General features: G+C 38.3%; 2 protein-coding genes across 7 annotated transcripts in view; one reads left to right on the forward strand and one right to left on the reverse strand.

The window, feature by feature from the left end:
* Positions 1–3377, reverse strand: part of LOC121313527 (ceramide transfer protein-like) — a 47584-nt gene extending 44207 nt beyond the window's left edge. For 2 of the 3 annotated variants that reach the window (XM_041246192.1, XM_041246182.1), the window contains exons 1-2: positions 2877–3377; positions 208–342 (exon numbers count right to left, since the gene is read on the reverse strand). In XM_041246192.1, coding sequence (XP_041102126.1) covers positions 208–342; positions 2877–2972 — 231 coding nt within the window. In that variant the 5' untranslated portion in view covers positions 2973–3377. The remainder of the gene's footprint in view (positions 1–207; positions 343–2876) is intronic. The other variant, XM_041246200.1, reaches the window with a different exon arrangement.
* Positions 3378–3445: 68 nt separating this feature from the next.
* Positions 3446–27950, forward strand: LOC121313503 (DNA polymerase kappa-like). 4 transcript variants are annotated; one of them, XM_041246143.1, is made up of 15 exons: positions 3446–3534; positions 7847–8039; positions 8967–9086; positions 10434–10586; positions 11952–12083; positions 14827–14977; positions 15874–16038; positions 16555–16679; positions 18820–18986; positions 19304–19336; positions 19938–20034; positions 21893–22064; positions 23693–25117; positions 26896–26947; positions 27525–27950. In XM_041246143.1, the coding sequence occupies exons 2-15, from the start codon at positions 7896–7898 to the stop codon at positions 27607–27609; spliced, it is 3021 nt and encodes a 1006-aa protein (XP_041102077.1). In that variant the 5' UTR covers positions 3446–3534; positions 7847–7895; the 3' UTR covers positions 27610–27950. The 4 variants fall into 4 exon arrangements, with proteins under 4 accessions (XP_041102077.1, XP_041102103.1, XP_041102086.1 ...); XM_041246152.1 differs by lacking the exon at positions 3446–3534 and adding an exon at positions 4445–4528; XM_041246161.1 differs by lacking the exon at positions 3446–3534 and adding an exon at positions 5047–5142.
* The last annotated feature ends 31 nt before the right edge of the window (positions 27951–27981 follow it).

The following is a 27981-nucleotide window of genomic DNA, read 5'->3' on the forward strand; positions in this document are numbered from 1 at the left end:
CTGGTTTTACTAGGCGTTTAATAAGACACACATGAGCTTATTACACTGTGGCTAGTCAAGCTTGCATTAAAACCTGGAATGGATGAAACTGCTAGGCAACTGCAGTCTTTTCCATCCCTGCTATTTGTCAATCAGACTGCAATGTAATCACCTGTCCATCATGAACAAGCATTTTTAATTCATCATCATACACTATGCAAGCCTTACCGTGATGAGGGCTTTGCTGAGACAAAGCGACCCCCTGCAGCCAAACTCCCTCTCATCCTCAGACTTGTAGTAACTCAAGGTGTTATTTTTTAAAACCACCCAACGGTCCTGCCATCCATGGATATAGTTGGTCCACTAAAAGAAGGAAAAAGTATCAACATTTAGCTGTGTTTGGAAAGATAAAATAAAACCATTCAAATCAAGGTCAATTTTAATGATCTAAACCACGGGTGCCCAACCCTGGTCCCGGAGGGCCGATGTCCTCCTGGTTTTTGTTTCAACTGTCCTCAAAATTAGTTAATTGGACCAATCAAGCACTTTAGAAGCTTAATTGGTCCAATTAAGCAATTTAGTGTACAGCTGGAACAAAAACCAGGAGGGACACCGGCCCTCCAGGACCTGGATTGGGCACCCCTGTTCTAAACAATGGCAGATCTCATTACAGCACTCTACTATGTATCAATCCTGCTAGTGATATCCCACAATGATCTTTTAGTAGCCCACTTATTAACTACAACATACAATAAAAACACAGTGAAATTAGGTCTGAAATTAAAAAAAAAACAAAAAAAACAGGTGTATACATTTCAGGTTGGATGTATCATGAGCTATCAGTGTTTATATCATTAAAACAGACCCCACAATGATCTACTGCATTTAAAAAACAAAACAAATTGTACTCATATTACTAACCGATTAGAAAACTTAAAAAAGAAAACACACACACACACACACACATTAAGAGGGGCTGTTTCTACTACATGTTCATTTCTTTCATCCAGTGCCTTTGGGGTTATCTAAATAACATTCTGAATGTATTTTTTTCTACAAAATGTTTTGCAAATCAGTATAAAGCATTGGGGATGTTACAACTATTCTGGTATTATTTTCAGCATTAATATGGTATGCCAATATTTTTTGCAATCCTATTTCAGGTATTTAAATTATGGATGAATTGCTAAATTATGACATATAGTTACACTAAAGTGACAAATCCTTCAATGGCATTCACACATTAATATATTGGACCTCCACAGTAACCAGTATACAAGACTGTAAGACTGACAAAAAAAGGCGTGCACTTACAGCATGTCCAGCAGGTTTCTATAGAGTTTTGGACATAGATGCACAATCAGCACCAATCTTGCTTGTGGCTAAACTCAGAGATAGCTGGCAGTTTGCCAGTTGAGTGATCCTGCAATACAGTATTCAAGTCTTGCTGGCTGGGCTGTTGATAGCCTGACTGCACTATAAATTAGACTTCGTACAACACAGCAGCAAAGGAGCTGGTATTGTAGAGTATCATATGTATGTGTGTATATGCCTGTGTGTACTTATGCTAACCTATACTTAAAAAAATACTAAAATAAATCAAAGTTTTATTTTATTATATATATATATATATATATATATATATATATATGTGTGTGTGTGTGTGTGTGTGTGTGTGTGTGTGTGTGTGTGTGTGTGTGTGTGTGCAACAAAATAGTTATTGCATTTCTTTTAGACCTGTTCAAACCAAACCATTTGTCTCAGGTGTTTGCTATTGCAGTTTGCTTGGTAATCGTTTTTTTGGAACAGCAAGACACCTTGTCAAAGTCAACTACTATTCAAAAGCAAGTTTACTGTTTTGACAAGATTTTAACATGAGATATCAGTACACTATCAATACAGGTGGACCTTTGTTTTCTCTTTCAGCCTTTTCAATACTGTGTTATCAGTTTACTTGTTGTAATCCATTACTGCTTGATGATAAATGAATTATTGCTTTTCTTCTCTGCTTATTGTTGTCTCGTAATACTCATTTATTCACCTACATTAGTCATTATTTATCTACTTTTTTCCCTCGATACAGTAATTACCTTGATACGTACAGATGAACAAATTCTAAGTATACTGTGTCATTGATATCTACAAACAGTTCCCACGTACTAATGTGTCGCTTGGGGAAGTTATTTATGATTGCAACAGGCTGGTTATGTGTTTACTATTATTCACAGAACTTACTCTAACCTCCCCCAGCTGTGCTCTGTCAGAGGATGTATTTTTTGACAGTATTACTTCTGATAAATAATAAATAAATAATTCATATTTTTGAAAACGGGTAAATGATTACTAATCAAAGGGTCTAGGTTTCGCCGTCTGATCGAACCGAGGAAGCGCAGCAGTGCACAGTGCATATGGTGCAGTGAGGAGTTTGAAAAATGTGGAAACCTCTTAAAACCGCAAAATATTACTATTGCACAAACGTGTTACTTACTCTCCACTAGCAGTGACACGCACACAATACTTCACCAAAAAACTACCGGTAGACTATTTGGAAATTCATCAGCGTCAATCTTACAATACACTAATCATATGTTGTTTTGTTTTACACGTTAATGTATTATTAATGTGACCAAGTTAACTGATACATTCGGCTGTGGTATTCGAGGGGAGTAAGTTCAGTTGCGAAAAAAATATATAATAAATTTTAAAAAATACACAAATCAACACACATAAAATAAAAACTGTCTCGACGTTTCTCTGTAAGAAATATTTTAGGTGAACAGCTATTCACGATGACAAGATTATAGCTTTATAAAACCAGTCCCTACACAGACAATAGTTGCTGATGACAGGTCCCTTCCACCACCACTTGCCCTTCCCATATATATAAATCAGCATACCTTACTGAGGACCCCGCAAAGCTCAACAGGCGCCCCGGACTCCGTTTCGACATCTTCCTCGGAACCCGAAGAATTCCAACTCTGATTGTCCGACATTGAGACTCGTCAAAAACCAGTACCAACAAAAACACAGCGTCAGTGTGTGGTAATAGACAATACTTATAATAATAATATCAGCCAGAAAGTAACAACTCTGTATATGTGACAACCCTGGACAGATGGCAACTGGGAACAGCTACAAACACCTGGCCAAAGTAATAACAATAATATATAACCAAACCCGCCCCCTGTTTGGTTTTGTTAAAGCTAAAATAATTATTATGACAGGAGCTGCCTTCTTCAATAAAAAAAAAAAAAAAATCCAGTTCATTCACTCTTTTAGGCGAAGCCTTGATCCGTGTGAGTTTTTCTGCCGCTCGTCGCCAGACCCTGGATTAAACGCACTGAATCGGGGAGGTGATCGGACTGGCCTAAACAAACGCCATCTTTCCTGACGTCTCTCTCTTGTGTTGCGTCGTTGCGCTTCACACAGACAGTCAGTTGCGGGGCGCTGGCTCTGTGGTGACGTCACAAACAGCTTCCCCGAGAGGGAAGGGAGGCTCCGCCCCCGAGGAAGTGTCTGGATCCCAGTGGAAATGGTTGCTAGGATGTTACTCAGGTACCGGGCTTGTCGTTGTGTTTCATTTTGCTTCGCTCACCGAAGGCACTCGTAGCAGCGGTATTTTTGTCGTTTGTATGATAGGGTGTTTTCGGAAGTGCCGCTGCTTATTCCCCGAAAGAGTAAATAGCGGAGTGAGGTGTTTACAGTATTTCCTGTTTCTTTTCAATGTTCTCGGTTGATTTATCCTGCAAAAATATTTTAGTATATATCAGGGAGGTTGTGACTAAGTGTAAACAGTGGTATATCATGAAGACGGAATTTTACAAAAGTCATGTGAACGTGGAATATAAAAATGCATTTAAATTGTAAAGTGATGAACTATTGGTTCATTTACCTTTGTATTATTAATTAATTATATTATAGAAAAATAAACTATAATATAATAGAGCAAATATAAGAAATACAAAAGTAAATGAACCAATAGTTAAACACTTTACAAGGAACAGACACATCATGGATGACCAAAAATACAGTATAGAAGAATAAAATAAAACAAACTCGCTAACTTGATGGCTGAGGGTTTAAATAGAAAGGAGCAGTAGATCGTTACATCATTAGCTACATAGCGAATAACATCACAAAGATAGATAAGTGTGGTTACCATCAGAAGCCTATATAAATACCTCCACACTTTCCCTTGACAAAGGTGTATGTGTGTGTGTGTGTATATATATATATATATATATATATATATATATATATATATATATAGATATAGATATAGATAGATAGATATAGACTTAAAAAATGAGTGATCAAATTATGTTCAAATAGGAGGTTAAATCGAACATTAAACTTACACACAACGGGCAATAGGCTGAAGAAAAATGTGGAAATTTGCTATCAATTTAAATGGTCTGTTTTTAATTTTTGCCCTTAACAAAAATGTCTGTTCTTAAGTTGGTGTAGGCGTAATACCAGGAAGTGTTTCTCGCCTATCAGGAAGTTGACAGACCAGAGATACTGAACGATTATTGCATTATTAACAGAGGTAACAGCGTAATTACTTGCATACATTACTGGTTATATACATAAGTTAGATAGTACAGTGTATTTAATTTTAAACTTAATTTTAAGCCGGCTGTGTTGTGTGAGGTTACTTTGTGTGTTTTTTCCCTAGAAAGTACCGAGTCATAATGTCATGCTATTTTGAAAGCTGCGACTACTTTCCTTTCAATTTTATAGAAAGATATGTTTCGTAAGGATTCCAATGTAGAAAATATTTTCTGCTGATATTTAGTTTTAATAATATTCAGAGTGCACTGCAGTAACTTTTCATCCAAGGCAGTTTACTTTTCATCCATATTTCATGAATAAATTTGCTTCTTTATGTTACAGCTTGGAAAGTAATCAATATAACGTTGAGCTTGAATTACATTTAGAAAGCTATTTAGTGGATATTGTCTTTTTGCAGGGCTCTGCTGAGTGTAACTGTTCACACTGTTTTTTCATAATTTAAAAAGTGAACAAATAGGGCAAGAACACCTAGAAATCATGCATATGAATACATTTTGCTCGATGAATCGACATTATAATATAATTTAGTAGTCCCACCTTTGGAGGCTGTCATGTTAATGTTCTCACCTTGGCTGTACTTTTGCATAGGTAAGCAATCAAAACAATACTGCTGCTCAAATGTTAACCAGTTTTAAGTTCCACATACCACGGTGATTTCTCTACTGCTGTCTGTAGTTTTGAAAGTAACCAGGGATAACCAAAAACGCAATGAAAACTTTAGTATTTTTTTGAGGCAGAGTTATGAGGTACAGTTTACAGAAATTAGCAGGCAAATCAATATATAATAAGGCTGTAAATATTTTATATTTTATGTTTTATATTTCATATTTTAACAGCTGTGCAATTATTTTTTTTTTTTTTTTTTTTGTAAGATGGCATTGTAAAATACTGTGAAAATATGAATAATGTAGTCTAAAGGGCATGTTTTTTCAGATTTTTTTTTTCTTTCAGTCAGAACAGATGTCTGCGTAATTGGTGTCTGCAAAGGGTGCATATTTCTGGGGGAGGGATTTAGTGGATGCATACGTATTTAGGTCAAAACAACATTTTTAGTTATATGACAGAACTAGGAGTTTAGGCCATTATGACATTCTTATACTGACACCAGTCAGATGATACATGTACTTCAGCATGGGAACCGAACCGCTCCCCTGAATGTGATTGCACTTTGCACTGGCATGTTGTTAGTGTAGGTCACAGGGACTAATGTTTTGAAGGCTAGGTCTTTATATTGCTTGTGAACCACCTGTCATATTTTGTTTAAACAAGTTTTTTTTTACTTGTTACAAGAGGCAATTGTACAGACATGCTATGGAGGTTGGTCACAGAAGCTACGGTTTTAAAAGATACTTTGAGAAACCTGGTTTGATCATTTTGATCAATGCTATTTAACCAAAATAAAAAATGAATAGAGATCCGTGATTACATTTTTATTGATCCAAATAATATCTCTAATACTGAAGTAATAAAATAAGGTTTAAAGAGGCTTACCAAATAGCCTAATATGTAGATTTAATTCTGTAAAAAGATATATTTGCCATGTTAATCAAGGTAATCATGATAATTGATTTGAAGAGTTGATATTATTTGTGTAGTAATACTTATTAAAACTATCTAATTATGTGTTGCTGCCTGTTCTTCAGGAAGTGTGCATCATACTGATTGAAAATGTTGCAATATATTTCTAATGGGAGTTTGACCGTTGCTGAGTCATCTTTGTCACAAAAAACTGCACCCATATCTCTCATTAATAAAGCTGTTACCTCAGGCCTGACAGCTTTGCATGGTTTAGGGTCCAGAACGTTTTAAATAGAGTTACGTTTAATGTGTGTGGGATTCTTAGAGGGGTTTGTCTAGCTTGTCACATTAAATCAGGTGATTGGACAGGTTTGTAAAGCCCATGGTGCACAATGTCTTTCAGGAATGGATAGATAGGGGTGTGCTTATCTTGACAGAACACTTCCCACACCTGACTACAAAATATAAATTGCAGACCACACTGCATCTGCCATAATAATGTGCTACTGACATGAGCCTGGACTCGCTTAGTAGACAGCCTAAAGATAGTCTAGGTGAGGCCCTTTATAAACGACCAATCTTTAATTAGTAAAATATTGAAACACTTGGACATTAGTGCACCTTCTCTGTGCAAATATTTAAAGACATTTTCCCTGTGTTGGATGTGGTCTTTCTTTTTGAAAACTCGATGCTTTCACAAACCCAGTAAAGTGGGTGGTTTTGGTCTAAAGTAAAAGCTGCCTGGAAGGACATAATACAAATGTAATGGTAAGATAACTAGAAGGGCTAGTCTGAGTGCTCACTGACGGCACGCCAGAGACTGCTGTACATCCAGAATGCTCTGACTCATTTCTTTATTCCTGGAGAAATGTCCTTGCTACACCTTAAACAGGAATTCCCATTGTGAGTGAGGGTGGGGCTGGGGGAGAATGCTGACAGCATGCTGCAATTGTAGTGTTTTGTTTCCACCAAATTGTCAAATACATCCTAAGAATTGCATGCTTTCACAGGAAAAAATATCCATCCAAGAAACACATGAAACAGTATGTACACTGCAGGCTTATACACATAATGATTATGACTCCTGTGAATGTTTTTATGCTAATAAGAGATAAGAGTACATGTCTTTTTTATATCTTGGTTATTATCCCTTTAAAGTCATTGCAAACTCAAACCAACTTACAGAGATATTTTCCATTTTGAATTGTGAATCGTTTCAAAGGGCAGTAATCATGAGACCTTCTTCATATAAGTCATCTGATTCATCCAACTCTTTTTCCAGAAAAAGAAGTATAGTTTGAAGTAAACTGCTGATTTAAGAAAAAAAACATGAGCACCTCTTTACCACAGGGCACTTCCACTGTACTTAATTAAACTTTCTTGTGTTACAAAAGTGCCACTGAGTTTCAGTTACGATATCATTTAGTGTTTTAAGGTAGACAGTTCCTCTGCTCAGCGGGACAACTGGTAGATTATTAGACAGATGGAACAATCGGGATATGTATACATTCAAGATGGCCCATACGCTGTTCCACATAAAAGCAGCCCCTGCATTTAGATTTGGAATCATAAATATGTATAATACAGTGTGAATTTATTTAAACGGCATGCATGAGTGTCATATTTCTGATTTATGGAGCCTGCTCACAGGAGTTTGCTTGTCATGTATTTTAGGCAGGAAGTTTGAACAAATAGGATACAAGAGGGTGTTTTTATCTTCTGTTGTCTTAATGCAGCCCAGCGGAGTGGGATTTTAATGCACTGTGTGTTGCAGGAACTGAAATGGGAATAAAGTCACCAAAGAAGTAAAACAAAAGAAGATCATGGACGACACAAAGCAAAGTGCGGAGAGAGCCACTTCCAGTGATGGGAGGTTTCTCTCCAGGATGGCTCTCAACGATAACAAAGCTGGAATGGAGGGGTTAGATAAAGAGAAAATCAACAAGATCATATTGGAAGCCTCAAAGGTAAGCACAGACACTGTGCAGGATATTATATTGTTATAACAACATATGCAATCCCCCCTTTAGACTAATATAACAACATATTCAAATGATAACAGACACTGACAATCACAAGGTGGTTTATTTTCTCAGAGAATGACTTGAATGAAACTGAAAAAAAAAAATATCCTAACTGTGTAGCAGCTAACTTTGTCTCTGGGACTGAACTTTTCTTTGCTTCATGCGGGATGGTTTTTAGTACACCAGGTATCCATGGAAACAAGCGGTTGTAGCTGTTGTAATATCGCTGTTGCTTTCAACCACTCCGAGCTTTTCAAAGTACTCTCAGAATAAATCAGGAGCCTGGGTTACTGATTTAGTGTCCGACCCCAGGGCCCGTCCCCCCAAAAAGTAAAATTGCTTGTAGTTAATGACATTTATGACATTTTAAGCAGATATTTGCCTTCTAACCACATTTGATCCCAGTCTGCCCTACCCTGTAATTCTCCTGCTAAAACACTGGGTGCATACACTGTGCATTCAGATCTGCCAGTAGAGATGCTGGGAATCTCTTAGCACTTTCAGTTTTTTTTTTTGAAAATCCTGGTCTAAGCAATGCTAATTCAGGCTGTGCTCTAGTGTAGACCTGAATATAGCTGTTCATTCTAGGCATATTGAGCACATTTAAAATGCTAGTACATGCAGGTAATTAATAAAACCCATGCAAGCTCAGTAAATATCTTGTCAATTATGATATGCATCTGATTACTAAAACTAATTTTAAAACGTTTTGATTGTGAATCACATTTCACGAAATGTGTTATTGCATTGCTCAGGCTAAATAGCAATGAGCCAAAAAAAAAAAACTTTGAACTCACTGTTCTTTTTTGGAAGTTGATGTGAAGTCAGTTGTAAAAAAAAAAAGAAAAACGTTTTGTTGTATTTTTCTAGGGTTCTCGGTTTTATGAGAATGAATTAAAGAAGGAGCAGCAAGTCAACCAACGAATCGAGAAGATGCTGCAGCAAAAAGAGCAAATCACTGAGCAACAGCTCAGAAAAGCACAAGCACAGGTATACTGTATGCTTGTGTTTTGATCCACAGTGAGCATCTTCACCTGGAATCATTGCACAATTGATATAGGATTAGTTTTACCTTTAAATAGCAAAAGTAAATTAATTAAGCTTAGTTCATGGATTGTTATTTATATCCTACTAACAAAAGGTGCTATTCAAGTATAACTTGAATAGTCTGTCCCCAGTTTATCCCAAGTGCTCCTTAAAATGTCCCTAAAAGGGTTATGAGTTTTAGTCAAACTGTGAAATTCATATTGCAATCTGCATCTGTTTCCGTTTAATGTCAGCTCATATATTTATTTCGACTGACTGTGTATAAATGTGGTTTCCGGAGACTTCTTTGATTATCAGATATGCAATCACTGGTTTTCTCTGATGCTGTCATCCCCTCAACTGCTCTGATATTTACAGCAAACTGCATTCTCAATGATCATAAGACTGCAAGAAACCACAAGACCTATATGAACTCAACAGAATACTCCTCTTCCCGATAATCAACAAGATTATTGTTGTTCAGGAATTCCTACCATATTTCAGGATTCATTTATTTGCGATATTTCTTTTTAAATGCATTTCGTTATGTTTGAGGTGTGTTAGCTGCCTGGCTGGTTATCAAACTCTTGAGTGAATTCTGTTTTTTACAAGGCCTTTCTTACCCTTGTTGCAGATAAGAGTCGAGCAGAGACGTTTCTACAGACATTATGTATAGATCCTTGTAACTTAGAGTGGTTTCATGGTTGTTCCAGCAGTGTTAATAAATGGTGCGTCCTACAGAATTGTGAAAGCTGTGGATTGGACACACACACACACACACACACACACACACACACACACACACACACACACACACACACACACACAGATCCTTTCTTACTGTTTCTTACACATTTTTTCAAAATCTCTTCTGTAACTAAATTACCAGAAAGTCAACAAACCTTTATTTTTGTAAGAGAGAGATAAAAATGTGTTTTAATCTAAGCTGTACCTCTAGAAGAAAGTTATCATAGATTATTAAGGCAGGTTGTTTACCTTCTTAATAAATAAATATAAAGGGGACATATTGGTTCTGAACCAGTGTTTTTATCCCAGCTGGGAATGCTTATCACACGTATATGTTACTCTTTATACTTTTGAGTTTTAACATGCTATCTAGATACTCAGGCTTATCCAGTTGTATTTGCCTGCGTGATAATATAAAACACTACAGTTGTTTTTCGTGAAATATCGATTACCTACATTCACGAGAATCTCACTGTAATGAAAGTCATTGCTCTGGAACAGGTTACACATTGGTCGTGAAATTCAGAAACCCAAGACATGGCAATGTTGCTTTGCTGTGTCCAGGTGGAGAAGCATGCAGTGGAGTTGGAGAGAGGTCGTGAGCTTGGACGTACCATAGTGCATGTTGATATGGATGCTTTCTATGCAGCTGTGGAGATGAGGGACCGCCCAGAGCTGAGAGATAAACCAATGGCTGTGGGGTCCATGAGCATGCTGGTAAGAAAGCCCTTGCAATGTGCTACGTTTCTACTTTTCTTAGAAAGCTACTACCATACTGTATACTTGTGTTTTATTAGAGACAATAAAATACTGTGTAATATACTTTTAAAGGAACACAGTGACATGCAACATGTAGAGAATACAGGCAAAACACGAAACATAACTTAATTATGCAGGCTTCTAAAAAAAATTTTAAACAGTTTTTTTTTTTTTTTTTTTTGGTTATGTTAGCGTTCTGATATCTTTAAAATGTATTTTTTTTATTCTTGAGGGAATGAAATAGCTGCAACATAAATATTATGAGATAATTAATTAAACAAGTGATGCAAATATAGACTCCCTGCTCCTAAACTAACTACTCCCCTGTAGGTCAGGCTTAGTGCAAAAGGAACTCCCTTGATACAATGAGCAACTGTTCTGGTTTTGTTACTGTCCAGCACACTTTAACATTTGCATATTAGCGAGTGTTTTGAGGCATTGCATTTTTGGCTTAATAAACTGAAAGACTGCATCTGTGGAGCTGCACTTATTTGTTGCTGGGTTGGGCTCGCTGGAGACATTTTGGCATCTGGAACTTTAATATATTTGGTGCCAAAGATTACAAATGTGAAAAGGCTGTTGAATAGGAACCCTCTACTGTAGCTTAACTGAGCCCCTGGACTCTTTTCATCAATGTTATTTTCACCATTTTTATCACACGAAAGCACACCTTACCAGTAATATTACAGAATTAAAAAACAGAATCTTGAGTGCACCATTGTAAATGGTTCCCCGTAGAAAGAAAGGCTTCAGTGGCTTCAGAGAGAGCTTTTGACAACTTCACCCAAGTCTGGCTTTGAGCGCCCTTCTTGGAAGCTAATACATAGTTTCAAAAGCAGTGCCTGTGAGGCTGCTTTTTCCAATCTACCCTTGAACCTTGAGTGTTGCAATAGCGAGACCATAAAACCTTCGAACGAGACTGCAAGTTAAAATCTTTAGTTACTCAGCGGAGAAAGAGAGGAAGGATCTAGGAGTCTGTTATGGGATTTATTGCCACAGGGATGTCTTGTAGACAAATCTTTGCTCTGATGAGAATTTTAAAGTGTACAGCTTTTTTCTGTCAGTGCCTGCTCCTGACAAACAGAAGCTCTGCAGGCGTTGAGTAAGAACCGATGAAAGGGTGCATTGTGTGTTCCAGCTTCGTTGAGGGCAAATGTTCATCACATGATCTGACGTGGATGTGGGTGTGGGTGTGTGTGTGTGTGTTAGGGGAGGGGGGAGGGGGGTGGTGATATACTCAGGTATGTCATTTATCATTTAACATTTTTGGTGCCTGCAAGTTTAAAATGGTAATCATGTCATTTAATTTCTTTCTCGTTTCAGTCAACTTCTAATTATCATGCTAGGAAGTTTGGCGTGCGTGCTGCCATGCCTGGGTTTATTGCAAAGAAACTGTGTCCCAACCTGATCATAGTGCAGCTCCACTTTGACAAGTATAAAGCAGTGAGTGCAGAGGTAAGCCACCTATCACCAGTTCAAGGCTACTGGTTTAACAAATATGATTTTGTTCCCCTTGGGAGCGTAATTGCATGTACAGTGGCTTGCGAAAGTATTGACCCCCCTTGGCATTTTTCCTATTTTGTTGCCTTACAACCTGGAATTAAAATGGATTTTTTGGGGGTTTGTATCATTTGATTTACACAACATGCCTACCACTTTGAAGATGCAAAATATTTTTTATTGTGAAACAAACAAGAAATAAGACAAAAAAACAGAAAACTTGAACGTGCATAAGTATTCACCCCCCCAAAGTCAATACTTTGTAGAGCCACCTTTTGCAGCAATGACAGCTGCAAGTCTCTTGGGGTATGTATCTATAAGCTTGGCACATCTAGCCACTGGGATTTTTGCCCATTCTTCAAGGCAAAACTGCTCCAGCTCCTTCAAGTTGGATGGGTTCCGCTGGTGTACAGCAATCTTTAAGTCATACCACAGATTCTCAATTGGATTGAGGTCTGGGCTTTGACTAGGCCATTCCAAGACATTTAAATGTTTCCCCTTAAACCACTCGAGTGTTGCTTTAGCAGTATGCTTAGGGTCATTGTCCTGCTGGAAGGTGAACCTCCGTCCCAGTCTCAAATCTCTGGAAGACTGAAACAGGTTTCCCTCAAGAATTTCCCTGTATTTAGCGCCATCCATCATTCCTTCAATCCTGACCAGTTTCCCAGTCCCTACCGATGAAAAACATCCCCACAGCATGGTGCTGCCACCACCATGCTTCACTGTGGGGATGGTGTTCTCGGGGTGATGAGAGGTGTTGGGTTTGTGCCAGACATAGCGCTTTCCTTGATGGCCAAAAAGCTCAATTTTAGTCTCATCTGACCAGAGTACCTTCTTCCATATGTTTGGGGAGTCTCCCACATGCCTTTTGGCGAACACCAAACGTGTTTGCTTATTTTTTTTCTTTAAGCAATGTTTTTTTTCTGGCTACTCTTCCGTAAAGCCCAGCTCTGTGGAGTGTACAGCTTAAAGTGGTCCTATGGACAGATACTCCAATCTCCGCTGTGGAGCTTTGCAGCTCCTTCAGGTTATCTTTGGTCTCTTTGTTGCCTCTCTGATTAATGCCCTCCTTGCCTGGTCCATGAGTTTTGGTGGGCGGACCTCTCTTGCCAGGTTTGTTGTGGTGCCATATTCTTTCCATTTTTTAATAATGGCATTAATGGTGCTCCGTGGGATGTTCAAAGTTTCGGATATTTTTTTATAACCCAATCCTGATCTGTACTTCTCCACAACTTTGCCCCTGACCTGTTTGGAGAGCTCCTTGGTCTTCATGGTGCCGCTTGCTTGGTAGTGCCCCTTGCTTAGTGGTGTTGCAGACTCTGGGGCTTTTCAGAACAGGTGTATATATACTGAGATCATGTGACAGATCATGTGACACTTAGATTGCACACAGGTGGACTTTATTTAACTAATTATGTGACTTCTGAAGGTAATTGGTTGCACCAGATTTTATTTAGAGGCTTAATAGCAAAGGGGGTGAATACATATGCACGCACCACTTTTCCGTTATTTCTTTTTTAGAATTTTTTGAAACAAGTTATTTTTTTCATTTCACTTCACCAATTAGGACTATTTTGTGTATGTCCATTACATCAAATCCAAATAAAAATCCATTTTAATTCCAGGTTGTAAGGCAACAAAATAGGAAAAATGCCAAAGGGGGTCAGTACTTTCGCAAGCCACTGTATTTGTGGTTGGGTTTGTAGTAGTGCAAAAACGTTCTACTTCATTTTTCATACTGTGGTGATGCTCTAACATACAAGGGTATCGTTAGCTTCATTTAAACCTTTTGTTAACCACCAGCTTTTTTAGTACTGATATTCATCAGTAAAGCTATTATCATTTTCCTTCAAAGATTTTCCAATTTGCACCATAACATAGAAGGTATAAGAATACATCCAGTGAAATGCTGTTAAATGTTACTGTTTCTCAGAACGTGTTATCACATGACTAACATTGTCAGCAGGTAAATTAACTAATACATAAACAACATGGAGAAACTGTCGAGCCCATGCACACCCCTGCATCTGTAACAAACAGGCAGAGCAGCATTCATTTACTTTCTGTTATAACATAGTGTATATACGCCCTGTGTCAGAGCATTGAAGAACATACCTTGAAACTGTATTTCAAGTTGTAATGTGTAGATGAGGGAGTGGGTGGTTACTCACTTACATTCAGTATATATATATATATATATATATATATATATATATATATATATATATATATATATATATATTAGTGTATATATATAGTAACAAAATATCACAGGAAATAACATTGAAACATTTAGAAAGAAAGGAGGTAAGGTCCATTTGTACTACTAAGCATCCGCATATCATTTTCTTTAAGTCCACTACTGCCACCAATTATTCAATAACTCATATATCCAAACCGTTTGACAAATCGCATTATTTTCTGCAGTTTTTTTTTTTTTTTTTTTTGCATAAAAAATTACTGTTTTTTCAATGCTTGTCAATAGTTTTCTATTCTGTTGAAACGTTCTGTTTCTGTCTGCATCAGTTCATGCATGAAGAAACATGAAGTCACTTCAGGCTTCAAAGTTAAATACTTGAATAGACTGCGTCCGAGATATGTAAAGGCTGAGTCCTCTTCCTGTTTACCCTTGCTCTTACATATTATAAATACACTATTTGTTTCTTTCATTTTTATTACTTTTTTTTTTTTTTTCAAGGTGCGAGAAATATTTGCAGACTACGACCCAAATTTCCTGCCGATGAGTCTGGATGAAGCCTACCTGGACATCACGGAGCACCTCGAGCAGAGGCGATGCTGGCCGGAGTCCAGGAGGACCTTCTACATTAGCACAGACAGCCCTTCTGAAGGTGTGGAGAGGACTCGCTGCATTAAACACAGCGTTACACCTACAGAAGCACAGTGCATGTTCGGGTCTGGAGCCATGGCAGTAGTTCATTATTATAATATAAATGCAGGGCACTGTGTCTATATTATTGAAAGTGCTCTGCAGTTAACCCCTTCTTATATTCACACATCACTATTTTATTATACATTATTCTCTTTTAATTCAGTTTGTTAATGTTGGACACATTTACAGAGCTGTCCTGTCAGTGCATAACAATTACTGAGGGAAAAAGGAATTTTGCAGGGCCAGAATTGTCATTGTATTGGTACATAACAAATACATATAGGTTAAAGTTTATAGTTTAGGAAACAGTCCTATCAACCTTACCTGTCATGCACTCATTCACTATTAGAATCTGTTATAGTTTTTTGTTTTTTTTAACTATACTGCAGTCCTGTTTCCAGGTGGTGTTACTATATCATACTGTCACGTAGGTCAGATCACCTCAGCTATGTGTTGAGGGTGAAGTGGCTCACCGGTTGCCAAGCATGTCACTCAGTTTCATTGTAAGTTATAACCTGGTCCCTCCTACACCTTGCTCTGGCACTGGTCTAGCTCTAGCATCCTAATAACCCAATCTAGCTATCGGGCCCAACCCTGGCTTCTGAGAGCTGAAATCAGACTCTCAAGGTAGTACGGAAGCAGTATCTCCACGCTTTACACTGTTCATGTGGACGCTGCCCATTACATTTATAAATGATTACAAAGTGAGCACAGATGGGAGATATCTGAGTTCATCAGCACATACCATACCTGTTCAGCTATAAGGACATCTCAGCTATAGGGGCACCAGATACCCCAATTACCAAGCTAACAATAGCAAAATAAGCAAATCTTCTCTTGTGTTTTTTGTTTAAGGAGGGAGTGTCAATGAAGATGATGGGGACACTTCTCCAGTGCTTTTTGAGGACAGTCCCCCTCTGCCTCCACAGAAGGCTGTAGTGTTTGGAATTTCAGCTGAGGAGGTGGTGAAGGAAATGCGCTTCAGAATCGAGCAGAGGACTACATTAACAGCCAGTGCAGGTGACACAATCTCAGCGTTCAGTGTTTATTTTACACCAGCCCTGGAAATAAGACTCCCATTCCGTAGCAGTTTGATCCATTCCTGGTTTTACTTTTATAATAACACACATCTGGACTTGTTACCTATACACCGTGGCTAATCAAGTATTATAACCTGAAATGGGTGAAACTCCCGCTGAGCTCTTTTAGCTTTTTCAATATTTATTTAAAGTCTTTGCCATGCCTGTGATTTAAATGAGCTGCTGTAGTTTGTTCTCGAATTCTAAAGAAACAATTTCTGAAGAGTCTTAATGAATCAAAAGAAATTTAAATTGCGTTACTGTTTGTTTTCCGGGAAATGACCAGTTCAATTCAGGTGCATTATTATTTTTTGAACCCTTTTTTTGGACAAGCAGTTATTTAATGAAGAGTAGTGATAATGTCATTTTGGAGTGTGCCTGGTTTCTAGCTACAGAAATAGACTGTTTCTAAAGAGTTGGATTAAATATGATTATGTCTAATGTTCTATTATTTCAGGCATAGCTGCAAATATGATGTTGGCAAAAGTTTGTAGTGATAAGAATAAACCAAATGGTCAGTATATGATCCCCCCCGATCGACAAGCTGTGATGGACTTCATCCAGGAATTACCGATTCGGAAGGTATGGCTTTAGTGAATATTTGGGAACAGGAAACAGTTCCAGTGCTGTTTGTTGTGCCGTTTCCCTGACAATTATAAATGGGTTTCTCTGGGGAATTGCACTGCCCAGATCAGCCTCATGTGTGTCAACAAAGCCTGAAAAACAAGCTTCTAATGATAGGCACCCGATAAAAAGCAGAACATGATTTACATAAGCATTGTGTGCACAGCAAATCTGATTACTTTGCAGTCTTGCCTGTCCCTTAGCACAGGAGATACACAAGCGCATTTTGTATTAGGATCTACAAATAAAATATACTTGCATGTCTAATAATTGACATTTTAATGACGTTAAAAATATGCAATATATATGGAGAAAACACTATATCAAGTTGCTATTTAAAATTAAACAAATTATTCTTCAGTCATGATTTGCCTCTGCTTCTGTTTCCTGTCAACCTGGAGGCGTGCTTGCAGAGCTCACTCAATGCTGAGGTCTTAGAGGCAATTAGAGAGCTGGACCGGTAACACAGGACAGGCAGTGAGGCACAAATAGGCTCTTCTTGTTCAAAAGGTTAAATACATCTATGGGTCTTGTTTTATTTCAAGTTGTATATTTTCATAGTAGCTGTATGGCATTCAATTTGCACAATGTCTGTATTGTAAATAACTACCCTTATTACGAATGAGCTGTGGTACTCATTCACTGCATTGGTGTTGAAATTGACTGCAGCTCCACACGACATAATACAATGAAGTGTATCGTTATCCATTGAACTGAATAAGATTTTCATTTATTAAAAAAGAACAATATTTGAAATGACTCGTATGATACACCATGAAGAGGTGTACATTACCATTCTATATTCCTGTAGCTGCTATGCAAACTCCCCCCTTACTCCAAAGACAGAATTGCCTTGTTGCCTCAAACTGACGGTTTGTCTGCACGAGCCTTCTATGTTTCTGAACACAACACATCGAAGGAGAGGCTGTCAGACTGTCACTGTCTCTTTCAGGCAGAAATTACCACAGAAATAAGAGAAATGGACATCAATGAGAATTTAATTATTAAAGTCTTAAAATATAATGTTCTTTATTATGCCAGTGTCGGTGGTTATAAAGACAATAAAAAGAAAGACGAAATTTGGTAAGAAATAACAGAACAATTGGAAATTGGTATTAAGTCTATCTCTATTTATTTCACCTTAATTTCAGTCAAAGTGATGGGGTGCGCCACACACTGGTTTCGTATTTCTGTAAAATTACGCTTCTTTGTTTTAATAATGTTGACCAACAATGATGATCACATTCACAAACTAACTGAAGATTTTATTAAAACTGAATATATATATATATATATATATATATATATATATATATATATATATATATATATATATATATATATATATATATATAATTTACATGTTAAACCAGATCACATATAAACATTCACTGTTAAATGTCATTTTTTTAGTGTGTGGTGCACCCAGACTATTTCTTTGTTTTATTTATCTCCACAAAAGGACCAAAAGCAGACAGTATTTTCTTTTCCTGGCTAGCTACAGTTGTGTGTATGTGTGTGTGTGTGTGTGTGTGTGTGTGTTTGTTTTTTTTTTTTTTTAATGTACTCGTGCTGTATTTGTGTTGTTTGCTTCGCTCCAGTGTGCATAGCTCTTAAGTCTAGGTCAGTAGTGTAACTGTCAGCCACGTGCAAAAATCACCAGAACTCCCCCCCCCCCCCCCAAAAAAAAAAAAAACAAAACAAAAAAAAAAACAGAATCTAGTGGTCTAGGTTGAGGTTTTTCATCAGTCCCATGGTTTTTCAGCAGGGAATGTTTTTTTCTCACTGGTAAGAACACTTAGGAGTTGACATGTCTGCTAAAGACAAGTTTTGTTTTTGATTAATTAAATTATTTTAATTAGTTATTTTATTCAATTAATCAGTTGGGTATTTTTTGGGAGTTTCGGGAATAAGGCACATTGTGTGAAACACATTTAATTTGTTCCCAAGCCTATCTAATTATTGGCATGCTGTTTGTAGCAGGATCGTTCTGGGACTGTCAGGTCAGCACTGTGGCAGTGATATCCTTGGTGAATACAATGGAAAAGGGTGTGTGTTTGCTGAGCTGAATGATGCATGGATTTGTTTTCCCTTCCAGGTGCCAGGCATAGGGAAAGTGACAGAGAAAATGCTGAGAGCCCTTGGGATTACTACCTGTACCGAGCTGCACCAGCAGGGGGCACTGCTCGCCCTCCTTTTCTCTGAAACATCATGGCATCATTTCATGGAGATATCACTAGGTTTGGGCTCAACACATATTGAGAGGTCAGCCTGCTGCTTTTAACATTTTAAAATAACATTTTCATTTTTTTTATACTGTGTTTTTATAGTGTTTAAACCCATTGTTAGTGGCAACACTTTGTGCAATCATTCACAGGCTGTGTGTAATTGGCATCTATCTGTGCTATGACTGTGTTATGGGCTGCTGTAAATAAAGTTTCCTTTTGTGTTGGAGTGGTCAAGGTTAAAGTAAACATGCGTTTACTGCAGCTGGTCTTCAACAATGACTGTGAATGATGTAAATATAGAAAAGCTGGATTAAAAAGCTGACTATTTCTCTGATGTTGTTTTTCATTGTGCAGGGATGGCGATAGGAAGAGTATGAGCACAGAAAGGTAACGCGCTTCAGTTTTACTCCTGAAGATACTGAGATAAGGACACTGATGTTCATGTCTGTGCATTTAAACACATGCTGCAGTGTCAGTAAACACCCCATTCACTTTATAGCATTTTGTCACAAATGTCTTTGTAACACAACTGCAGTTGTTTTTTTCATCAACGTTCCCTGAGTCGTCAATCAGAATGGGGAATGCTGTCGGCGCCATGTTGGCTGAGAATGACTCCTTTCTATCTTTATTTATTTTATTTATTCATTCGTTTAACCAGGAATAGAATGACATGAAGCCTCATTTTCATGGCAGCAGTAATTTACATGGGTCTCCTAGCAGCAGTAATTTCACATCACTAAAAACACCATCACTCTAAAAAACATTAAAATACATTCAGTCTGGGGTCATGAAACATTTACAGTTTGATAATTCTTGCCTCCGACTCAGTGTAGTACACTTAACCTTAGTGATTTAAAAGTGTTTAAAATCAAACATTCTGTTCAAGTGCTATTCTGTGTAAATAAGTCACTCGGAGATTTACACTGATGGGAGACAGCAGTTTGTTGCTTTCATTGTAAGTTCACATTTCATTTCTTACCCATTGCAGGACTTTCAGCGAGCTGAGTAACGCAGAGGATCAGTACAGCTTCTGCCGTGAACTCTGCCACGATCTCGCTCGGGATCTGCTCAAGGAAGAGTTGAAGGTAAAGAGCAGCACTAGAGCCCATACAGCCATTTCACAAGGGGTAGCCATATATATTTGCCATAACAATAAACAGATTAGTTACCCTCTCACTGTTGCTGAACCCCAATTATTGGGAGTAAAATGAAGAACAAACATCCCAACCAGTCATTCTGAAGTGGTATAGATTCCATAACATGTGGCGTGTCGCTGCACATGTGGGACTTTTTTCGTGTCAGTTTTGGAAGAGGGGACGTTCATTCAGGTCTATTCAGGAATACAAAGATATTTAGGAAGCAGTCTGAGTCGAGTAAAAAAAAAAAATAAATAAATCAGCAAATTACCCATCAAGCACCACAAACCTGCAGGTGCAGTCTCTTTTCACTGCACTGTCCCTGTACAAAAATACATATTCAAAATATGGCCTATAGAGCTAGAATGAATCAATCACGGTGTGGTCTGCAGTATTTCTATGTGGGCGTCTTTTCAGTTACTGTACTCTTTCAGTTTGCTTTCATAGGTGATTGTCCGTAAACTCTTTTTATAACTGCCAGAGCTGCAGTAACAGTAGAAGGCATAGTAAAGAGATCTCTTTAGCCATGCTCCTTTACTAAGCTAGAAAGCCGCTATGAAACCTTGTGTCTCCAGATTAGTGTGCTGGAATAGGAAGCCTGTCTTGTAATTACTTCCTGGCATTGGAAAAACTGTGAGCATCCATCACACTCCAGCTACGCCTGTTAACTTTCTGATCACGTAGAGGGGAATACGATTGCAAGGAGCGTGCCAGCTGCTCCCTGTGTTATCTGGAATCCATGCCAGGAAAGAAGAGAGGACAGATAGGACAGGCTGAAAGTGATGCTGCACTTGTGTGTATCTCAGGGGATTACAGAATGTGCATAAAACCCAAGGAAAGCGATCTGTATAAGCTTTCAAAGTGTGGTGGGAGTACCTAGCATACTCCTTCCAGCACATGCATTGTAAGAGAAAAAACATCTGCACTCACCAGTTCAGTTTGTGCAAGGAATACTGCAATGATTTCCCATATAGACTGAATTGCTTCAGGATTGCTTCGGAACTGCTTTTTCACATTCTTTTGCAGTCAGCAGCTCCAGAATGAACTACAATATGCAAATGAAGAAAGATTTTTAAAAAGGAATTTGTTTATGAGGGTTATTTTGTTTTTTACAAATTGTCTGTTTTATTTATTTATTTTTGTATGAATTTGTACCTAAATGTATATCTTTATTGTACCAAAGCGAGCGAGCATAGGTGGGCTGAATGTGCTTTTATCAATTTTGTTTTCTGTTTTTTTTTTTCCATTGCTTTATATGACTATATGATGCTGAAGCTTACTAATATCTTCAATTCTTGGTTAGGCTGGTTTAGTGCTGCTAGAAATAAAGATCAGCTCCTGAACTCATAGTCAAAGTATTTCAACACAGAATTATCACCAAAAAAACACACTGTTTGATTAAATATAAAATAGCCATGTGTGATATTAGCCACATGGTCTGGACTTTACAGAAATATAACAACTCCCAGTCTCTCTGTACCAAGCCCAGAAAGTAAACATACAGTACTGGCTTTTCTTTGTGTTTATTATTCTTTAGTCTGTATTCTTTTCAGTCAGCCAAACACAGATAAGGTTCAGCTTCATAGCAAAAGGAAATGCATGTTATTGGTTCAGTGTAAAACTGAGACTCTCCCTCAAACGAGCATCTAATCAAAAGCTTGTTTCGGTGGGATCTCTGTCATTCGCTTTCACTGGGATTCCAAAAACAATCTGACATAAAACCACCCTGTACAGTTCAGGGCTGGGCTCAATTCCTGTTTTTCAATTCCAATAACCACCTGCTTTTGATCTTTCATTTATTTTGTAGGGAAAAACAGTAACCTTGAAACTGAAGCATGTGAATTTTGACGTTAAAACCAGGGCTTCCACTGTGTCTTCTGCCGTCTCCACTGAAGAAGAAATATATGCTATAGCAAGGGACCTTCTGAAGACAGAGATTGATAATGCCAGTCCAGAGCCCCTGCGAATAAGGCTTATGGGTAACACTAATTCTATCTGAAGAACATAACTCCACAGTAACCACCTAAGTGGGTTTGACTTGGTGCTTGAGTGTGCTGATTGCATAATCATATACTATGGCCAAAGGTTTTGCATCACCTAAAATTCTAGGATTGAGAAATAATATATGCATGGTTTAGATCATGCAATCAAAGAAACTACAAAATGATATTGCAAAAGTGTGCCGGAAGCATAATAATAGTACGGTATTTCATGTTACTTAAAATTTTGTCAGTTTTTTCATTAAGTAAATGGAAAACTACAAAGCGGTGTGTAATTCACTATATTAACGTAACATTATTCAACAGGCAAAATGTGTCAGTTCTATAGGGTGATGCAAAACCATAGCTGTACAGTACAGTCAAGTTGTCTGTAATTCAGTCTAAGGCATGGTATATTTGTTATTCATTTTAACTTCATAGTTATCAAAGTCAAATCACTTTATTTTTTCCTGCAAGGAATTGAGCTTAGTGGTCTGTGAACAGGATGGCTTTGCAGGGGTGACGTCAGACCAGAAATGCAGACTCCAAACAATGATGAATGGCGGTGAATCTGAAACGCTACGGCATCCAGAGTTTTATTAAATAATAAACAAAAAGGTTTAAACAAAACACACAAAACAGGACATGGCACTTGAGGCCAAAATAAAAAGGTAAACAAAACGGACAACACTAAACAAGACAGTGGACAAACAGACAAACAAGTACCATGCTGGCACTTCCAGCACGCTGTAGCAATTGTTCTCAAAACCCCAAAATTCCTTCTCTCTCCTGTTCTCCACTCATGAACACACAACCCAGAGTGAGTGAAAACATGCAGCTTTTATGCAGCTGTACAGAGACTCGATTGCTAATCAATCATTCAATTGGAGTATCAGTACAACTGCACGTGAATTAATAAAGGTGCAATTCCCTGTGCTCACATATTATTTTACTTGCACGTGAAGTGCTGTGCAATCCTCGTGCCTATATACAAATATACATTTTAAACACTTGTGCTCATAATTCATATTTATATCCCATGTATTTTATACATAAACACCAACATTAAAACACACTACATACAACAGAAAACATAAAGGAGTGGGACACTCCGTCACATGGTCATTCAGCATTTGTGATAGCAAAATGGTTGCATCAGTGGAATCGATGAATTATTTCATTAATCAATTTATTAACCCGTTCTTTCTCATCAGAAACTTTGCCTTTTGAATCCAGGCTAGGATACTGGCCTCATTTCACAGCTGGTGATCTCTTAGCTGCCATGTGATTCTGTTTGTTCTTGGTACAACAGAACAAATACCACAGTAGACAGTGAAGCTAAGGGAAGATGCTCAATAAGATACCAGTCGTTCATGGTCAAGTACAGGCTGTTGTGAGGGAATGATGAGCAAGAGTGTGCAGTTAGTGAAATGTCTTACAAAAAATTATACCAACCGCTAATATAAAATAACCCTAGAGTATGTGGATCCAATTACAGCAGTGTCAGCAGGGATTTCTTACGAGATGTTTTCCTCATTGCAGATAGTTCTGCGTGTTTCACCAAACCACTTCCCTGACAGTACAGTACAGTGGTCACTCACAGTCCCTCTGTTCTCTGTCTGATTTAGGGGTACGAGTCTCTGGGTTTCTGGCGCAAGAAGATAAGAAACCTCTCCAGAAGAGCATCATTGGTTTCCTCCAAGCAGGAAAACAGGTGGCTTCTTCGACGGTGGACAATGCCAGCCAAGACACCAGAGCCAACATGGGTGAACAAGACACCAGAGCCAAAACGGGCGAAGAAGCCAGCAGAACCAATATAGGCGAACATAACAGTGGAGCCAACACGGGCGAAGAAGACAGCAGAGCCAACACGGGCGAAGAAGACAGCAGAGCCAACACGGGCGAAGAAGACAGCAGAGCCAACACGGGCGAAGAAGACAGCAGAGCCAACACGGGCGAAGAAGACAGCAGAGCCAACACGGGCGAAGAAGACAGCAGAGCCAACACGGGCGAAGAAGACAGAAGAGCCAACACGGGCGAACAAAAAGGAGTTTTGAGTTTCTTTAATAAGAGGAGAGCCGAGCGGGAGCAGGCCGACGAGCAGCAGCGGCAGTCCTTCTTTGAGAAGGTCCAGGCCCAGAGGCAGCGACTCCTGGAGACCCAGCAGGCCCATGACCATGGGGAAGCTCCGATCAGCCACACAGTCAGAGAGGAAGAGGGAGGACCGTCATCAAGCAGAAACAACAGACCATCGGGTCAATGCTTTACTTGTCCTGTCTGTTTCCAAAAGCAGAACACAACCAATCTGGAGACCTTCAACAGGCACATTGATGAATGCTTGAGTGGATCTCCAGTGGATGAGCCCAGTTTAGTCCCTGGCATGCAAGAGGGTGCAGACCTGATAGTCGATGAACCTACAAAAAAGAGCCTGGATAATAGCACCTTCACTTTGCCAAGGAGGAAAGATTGGAAATGCGACAGAACAGTGGGCATAGTGCAATTGGAAGACATTTCACTGGGCCATTGTAGTACTTCCCTAATCCTCCCTGTCAAGCACGGTGCTGATATAGTAACATCAACAAAGACAGTCCCAGGAGGTACAGAGAGTTTAACGAACATCACACATCCTGTTAGGGAGTCGTATTCTAATAATGTAGCTTCGGTTAAGGAGACAACCATCTCACAGGGTTGCCAAATAACAAGTTTTCCCAGTGACAGTTCTTCAAAAAACCACAACAGAACTGTAGAAACAGGAGGGATTCCTGAGCAGAATGGAGTTAATCCCAATTCAGGGCTAAGTGCAGCAGTTCCGGAAAGCAAGGGGGATGTTGGGATGACACTTGGAGAAGGTGCTCAGAAAAGCTGTTCATTAACATGGCAAGAAGACACCGCCCTGGTGTGTCCTGTCTGTAACCTTAAACAAGATACGACTGACCTGTCCCTGTTCAATAGGCATGTAGATGTTTGTTTAAATCAGGATGTTATACAGGAACTCAGAGACGAAAGAGCTTGCTCACATAATTCAAACCTTATGACACACGGGAAATGTAAAGGTCAGTGTTTGCATTTTCAACATAATGTTTGTATCGGTTTGTGTCTTTTTTTCCCCCCAATTTATTTATTTATTTATTTATTTTAACTTAAAACCCACACAGATTTTCGATTGGAAATCTGAACAAATCAGAACAAATCCCATTTCTCTAAATTTTAGGAATAATTGGTCTCATTTCTTGAAGGTTTACTATTTCCAAAATTGATTAAACAAAGCACTACAAAAAGCAGGTGATACTCAGTGTTGAATTTCTATTAGTTGCTGGTGCACGCAGATATTTAGCCACTCTTTTGCTATGTGTATTTAGATAGAACAGGCACATGTGAAGGATGTAGGTATATACAGGGTATAGTGTATGCCCATGTTGATTCTTCTAACCTGTAAAGATGGTAAACCAAAAAGTTGGAGGATTGTTGGCCTGCTTGTGTCTTTTTATTCAATTTAGAAATGTTTGAAAGGTACTGTATCCCAGACAAAATTCAGTAGGAGTGAAATATGAATAATGGCGTTTGATGTCCCTAACTATACTATAATGACACCCTTTGAAGCTTGCAATTACTTCTGATTATGGAGTTTCAACAAGCAGCTGTTTAAAAAGAGGAGAGAAAAGTCTTTAATCACAGTCTGAGAAACGTACTATAACAACATAATTTTAGTGCTGCGTACAGCATGTTATTACTCTTCCTTTTCTTTGTAACTGAAAATTTTGCATAAGAACAACCCTCAAAAAAGGTTTGACTCGTCCTAATTGGATTTCGTTATAATGCACTGAGACAGAACCATCTTAAACAGCAAGGGCAGCACGATGAAATTGGAAGAAATATTGAACCATGTTCTTGATACTGATATAACACTGCTGTGGATTATTGATGTGTGCGGGTCATTGTGATACCATTGTTTCGGTGGTATGATTATGCTAGTGGCTAATGCCTTTGCCCTCTAATTAAGCTTTATGTTTGTACAGCTCAATGAAGACATAGCTGAAGAATTGTGTTTGAAATGTCACAGAGAAGGAACACATTTCCTTTTATTTTGTCAAGGCTTCAACCATCATGAGTAATGAGTTTGTACAGGAAATCAGTGAGATCTGTGCATTATTAAAAAAAAAAAAAAAACACCACACAGAACAGCTGACTTGCATGTGCCATCATATCACTTATGAGGAACTGTTGAAAGGAGTAATGCTAGTGAAGAAGGCAATGCCTTTTCTCTATCCGCCATTTTTGAGTCTTTATTGCTAAGCTGGCTATTGAATTTCAAAGATTTTTAACCATTGAAGACAGACATTACTCCAGGTTTTTATGCTACCAATTATGGCTGCACTTTATAAAAAGACGAGGGGTATTTTAAAATCCCTCCGCTTTCAATTCAAGACACCCTGCCCTGTTTCCTTTCAAAAGCTTGTTGGATCCATTTTGTTCCCCAATTTAACTCTGATGAGGACAGAACCATTTGCAGAAGCCATTTACTTCAATTTCTACTTTGATAAGGGTTCATGTTGGTGTTGTTTTTTTTTTTAATGAAGAATATTTTTTTAAGGTTATTCAGGTAATCAGAACATAATACAGTACACACCTTTTTTACAGGTATGGTAATCATAAAATCAAAGTAAAACAATCCTGTTCATCTAAAAATAATAACTTAAAATAATCACAAGGAGTATGATGCCTTTTAAATAAATGTTATTAAGTTTTTCAACCAAACATTACTTAACCATTGCATTTATAAAGCCTGTGCATTGACATTTTAATGTATTTTTATTTATTTATTTTTCTGCAGGGAAGCCAGAGGATGGACAGAAGTTTCTGAATTCAAGAAGTAAAATAAAAAGGTAATATTGGCATTCTTTAAATTAAGCTATTTCAATCTACAGTGTTTTGTAACCCAGTAGCTCTATGATGGTTATTTTTTATTGGTTCATCCATAAACACACATAATCCTAAACATGCTGTAGTTTCCTTAAGCACAAGTTCATCCAACAGTGCTCATCCAGAGTAATCATGGACCCCAGGTATAACAGGAGCACTAGCCCCACGCCAGGGTGATACCAGATGCAATCCGCACAGCAAGGTGTTTAGTAAAAAGGGCGCAGGCACATTTTCTGAAAGGAATAAGTTAAACCAATTTTAACAATATAAAACTAGCAAGGAATTACTCAGAACACTAACTTACCTGCTGCTGGCTGCAACTAAGTTGTTTCTTGCAAGCTTGTGCCATTTATTTATGCTTAATAGGACTTCAAATGTATTCCTGAATGTAACGTACTTTAAGACTACAGGTGTTAATGTTGGCATCCGGTCCAAACTGAAAACCTGTCCTGCAGAAACTCCACCTCCATAAGAAGCTGAAATTGTGCACCACTGTTTTTCAACCTGTTTATATTTTGTATTGTTTTCTCCTTGTTGCAGATCAGGATCTCCACCTCTTCACCCAGCAGCGAAGAAGTCAAAAGCCCCTGCCACCAAGAACACCATCGACAGGTTCTTCAGATAGACAGCTGTACAAATAGCAGCCAACCAGGAATAAGGAGTAGCATCAGAGCCTTGCAAAAGAGTGTCTTTCCACTGAGTGCTCATCCTAGTGAAGAATTACTGCCCAGGTTTTGTATACCCATGACTGGTTCATTTCTGTTGCCAGCACAAATAATCATTTAGCTTTAAAATAGGGTTATAACAGCAAAACTAGGCACCAGGCAGGTGCTCTGCCAGTGTGTCTAATGGCCGGTATTGCCTCAGGCATTATAGCTGCTCTTGCCAGTCATTAACCCCTTAAGGTACACAAGTAATTAAGTGGTTGTTCAAATGGTTTCTTCTGAAAAGACATTTGAGAGTGACTCAAGTATCATGTGAAGGAAACTGACCATTT

Source organism: Polyodon spathula, chromosome 1 (assembly GCF_017654505.1).
Source record: "Polyodon spathula isolate WHYD16114869_AA chromosome 1, ASM1765450v1, whole genome shotgun sequence".
Classification (NCBI taxonomy): domain Eukaryota; kingdom Metazoa; phylum Chordata; class Actinopteri; order Acipenseriformes; family Polyodontidae; genus Polyodon; species Polyodon spathula.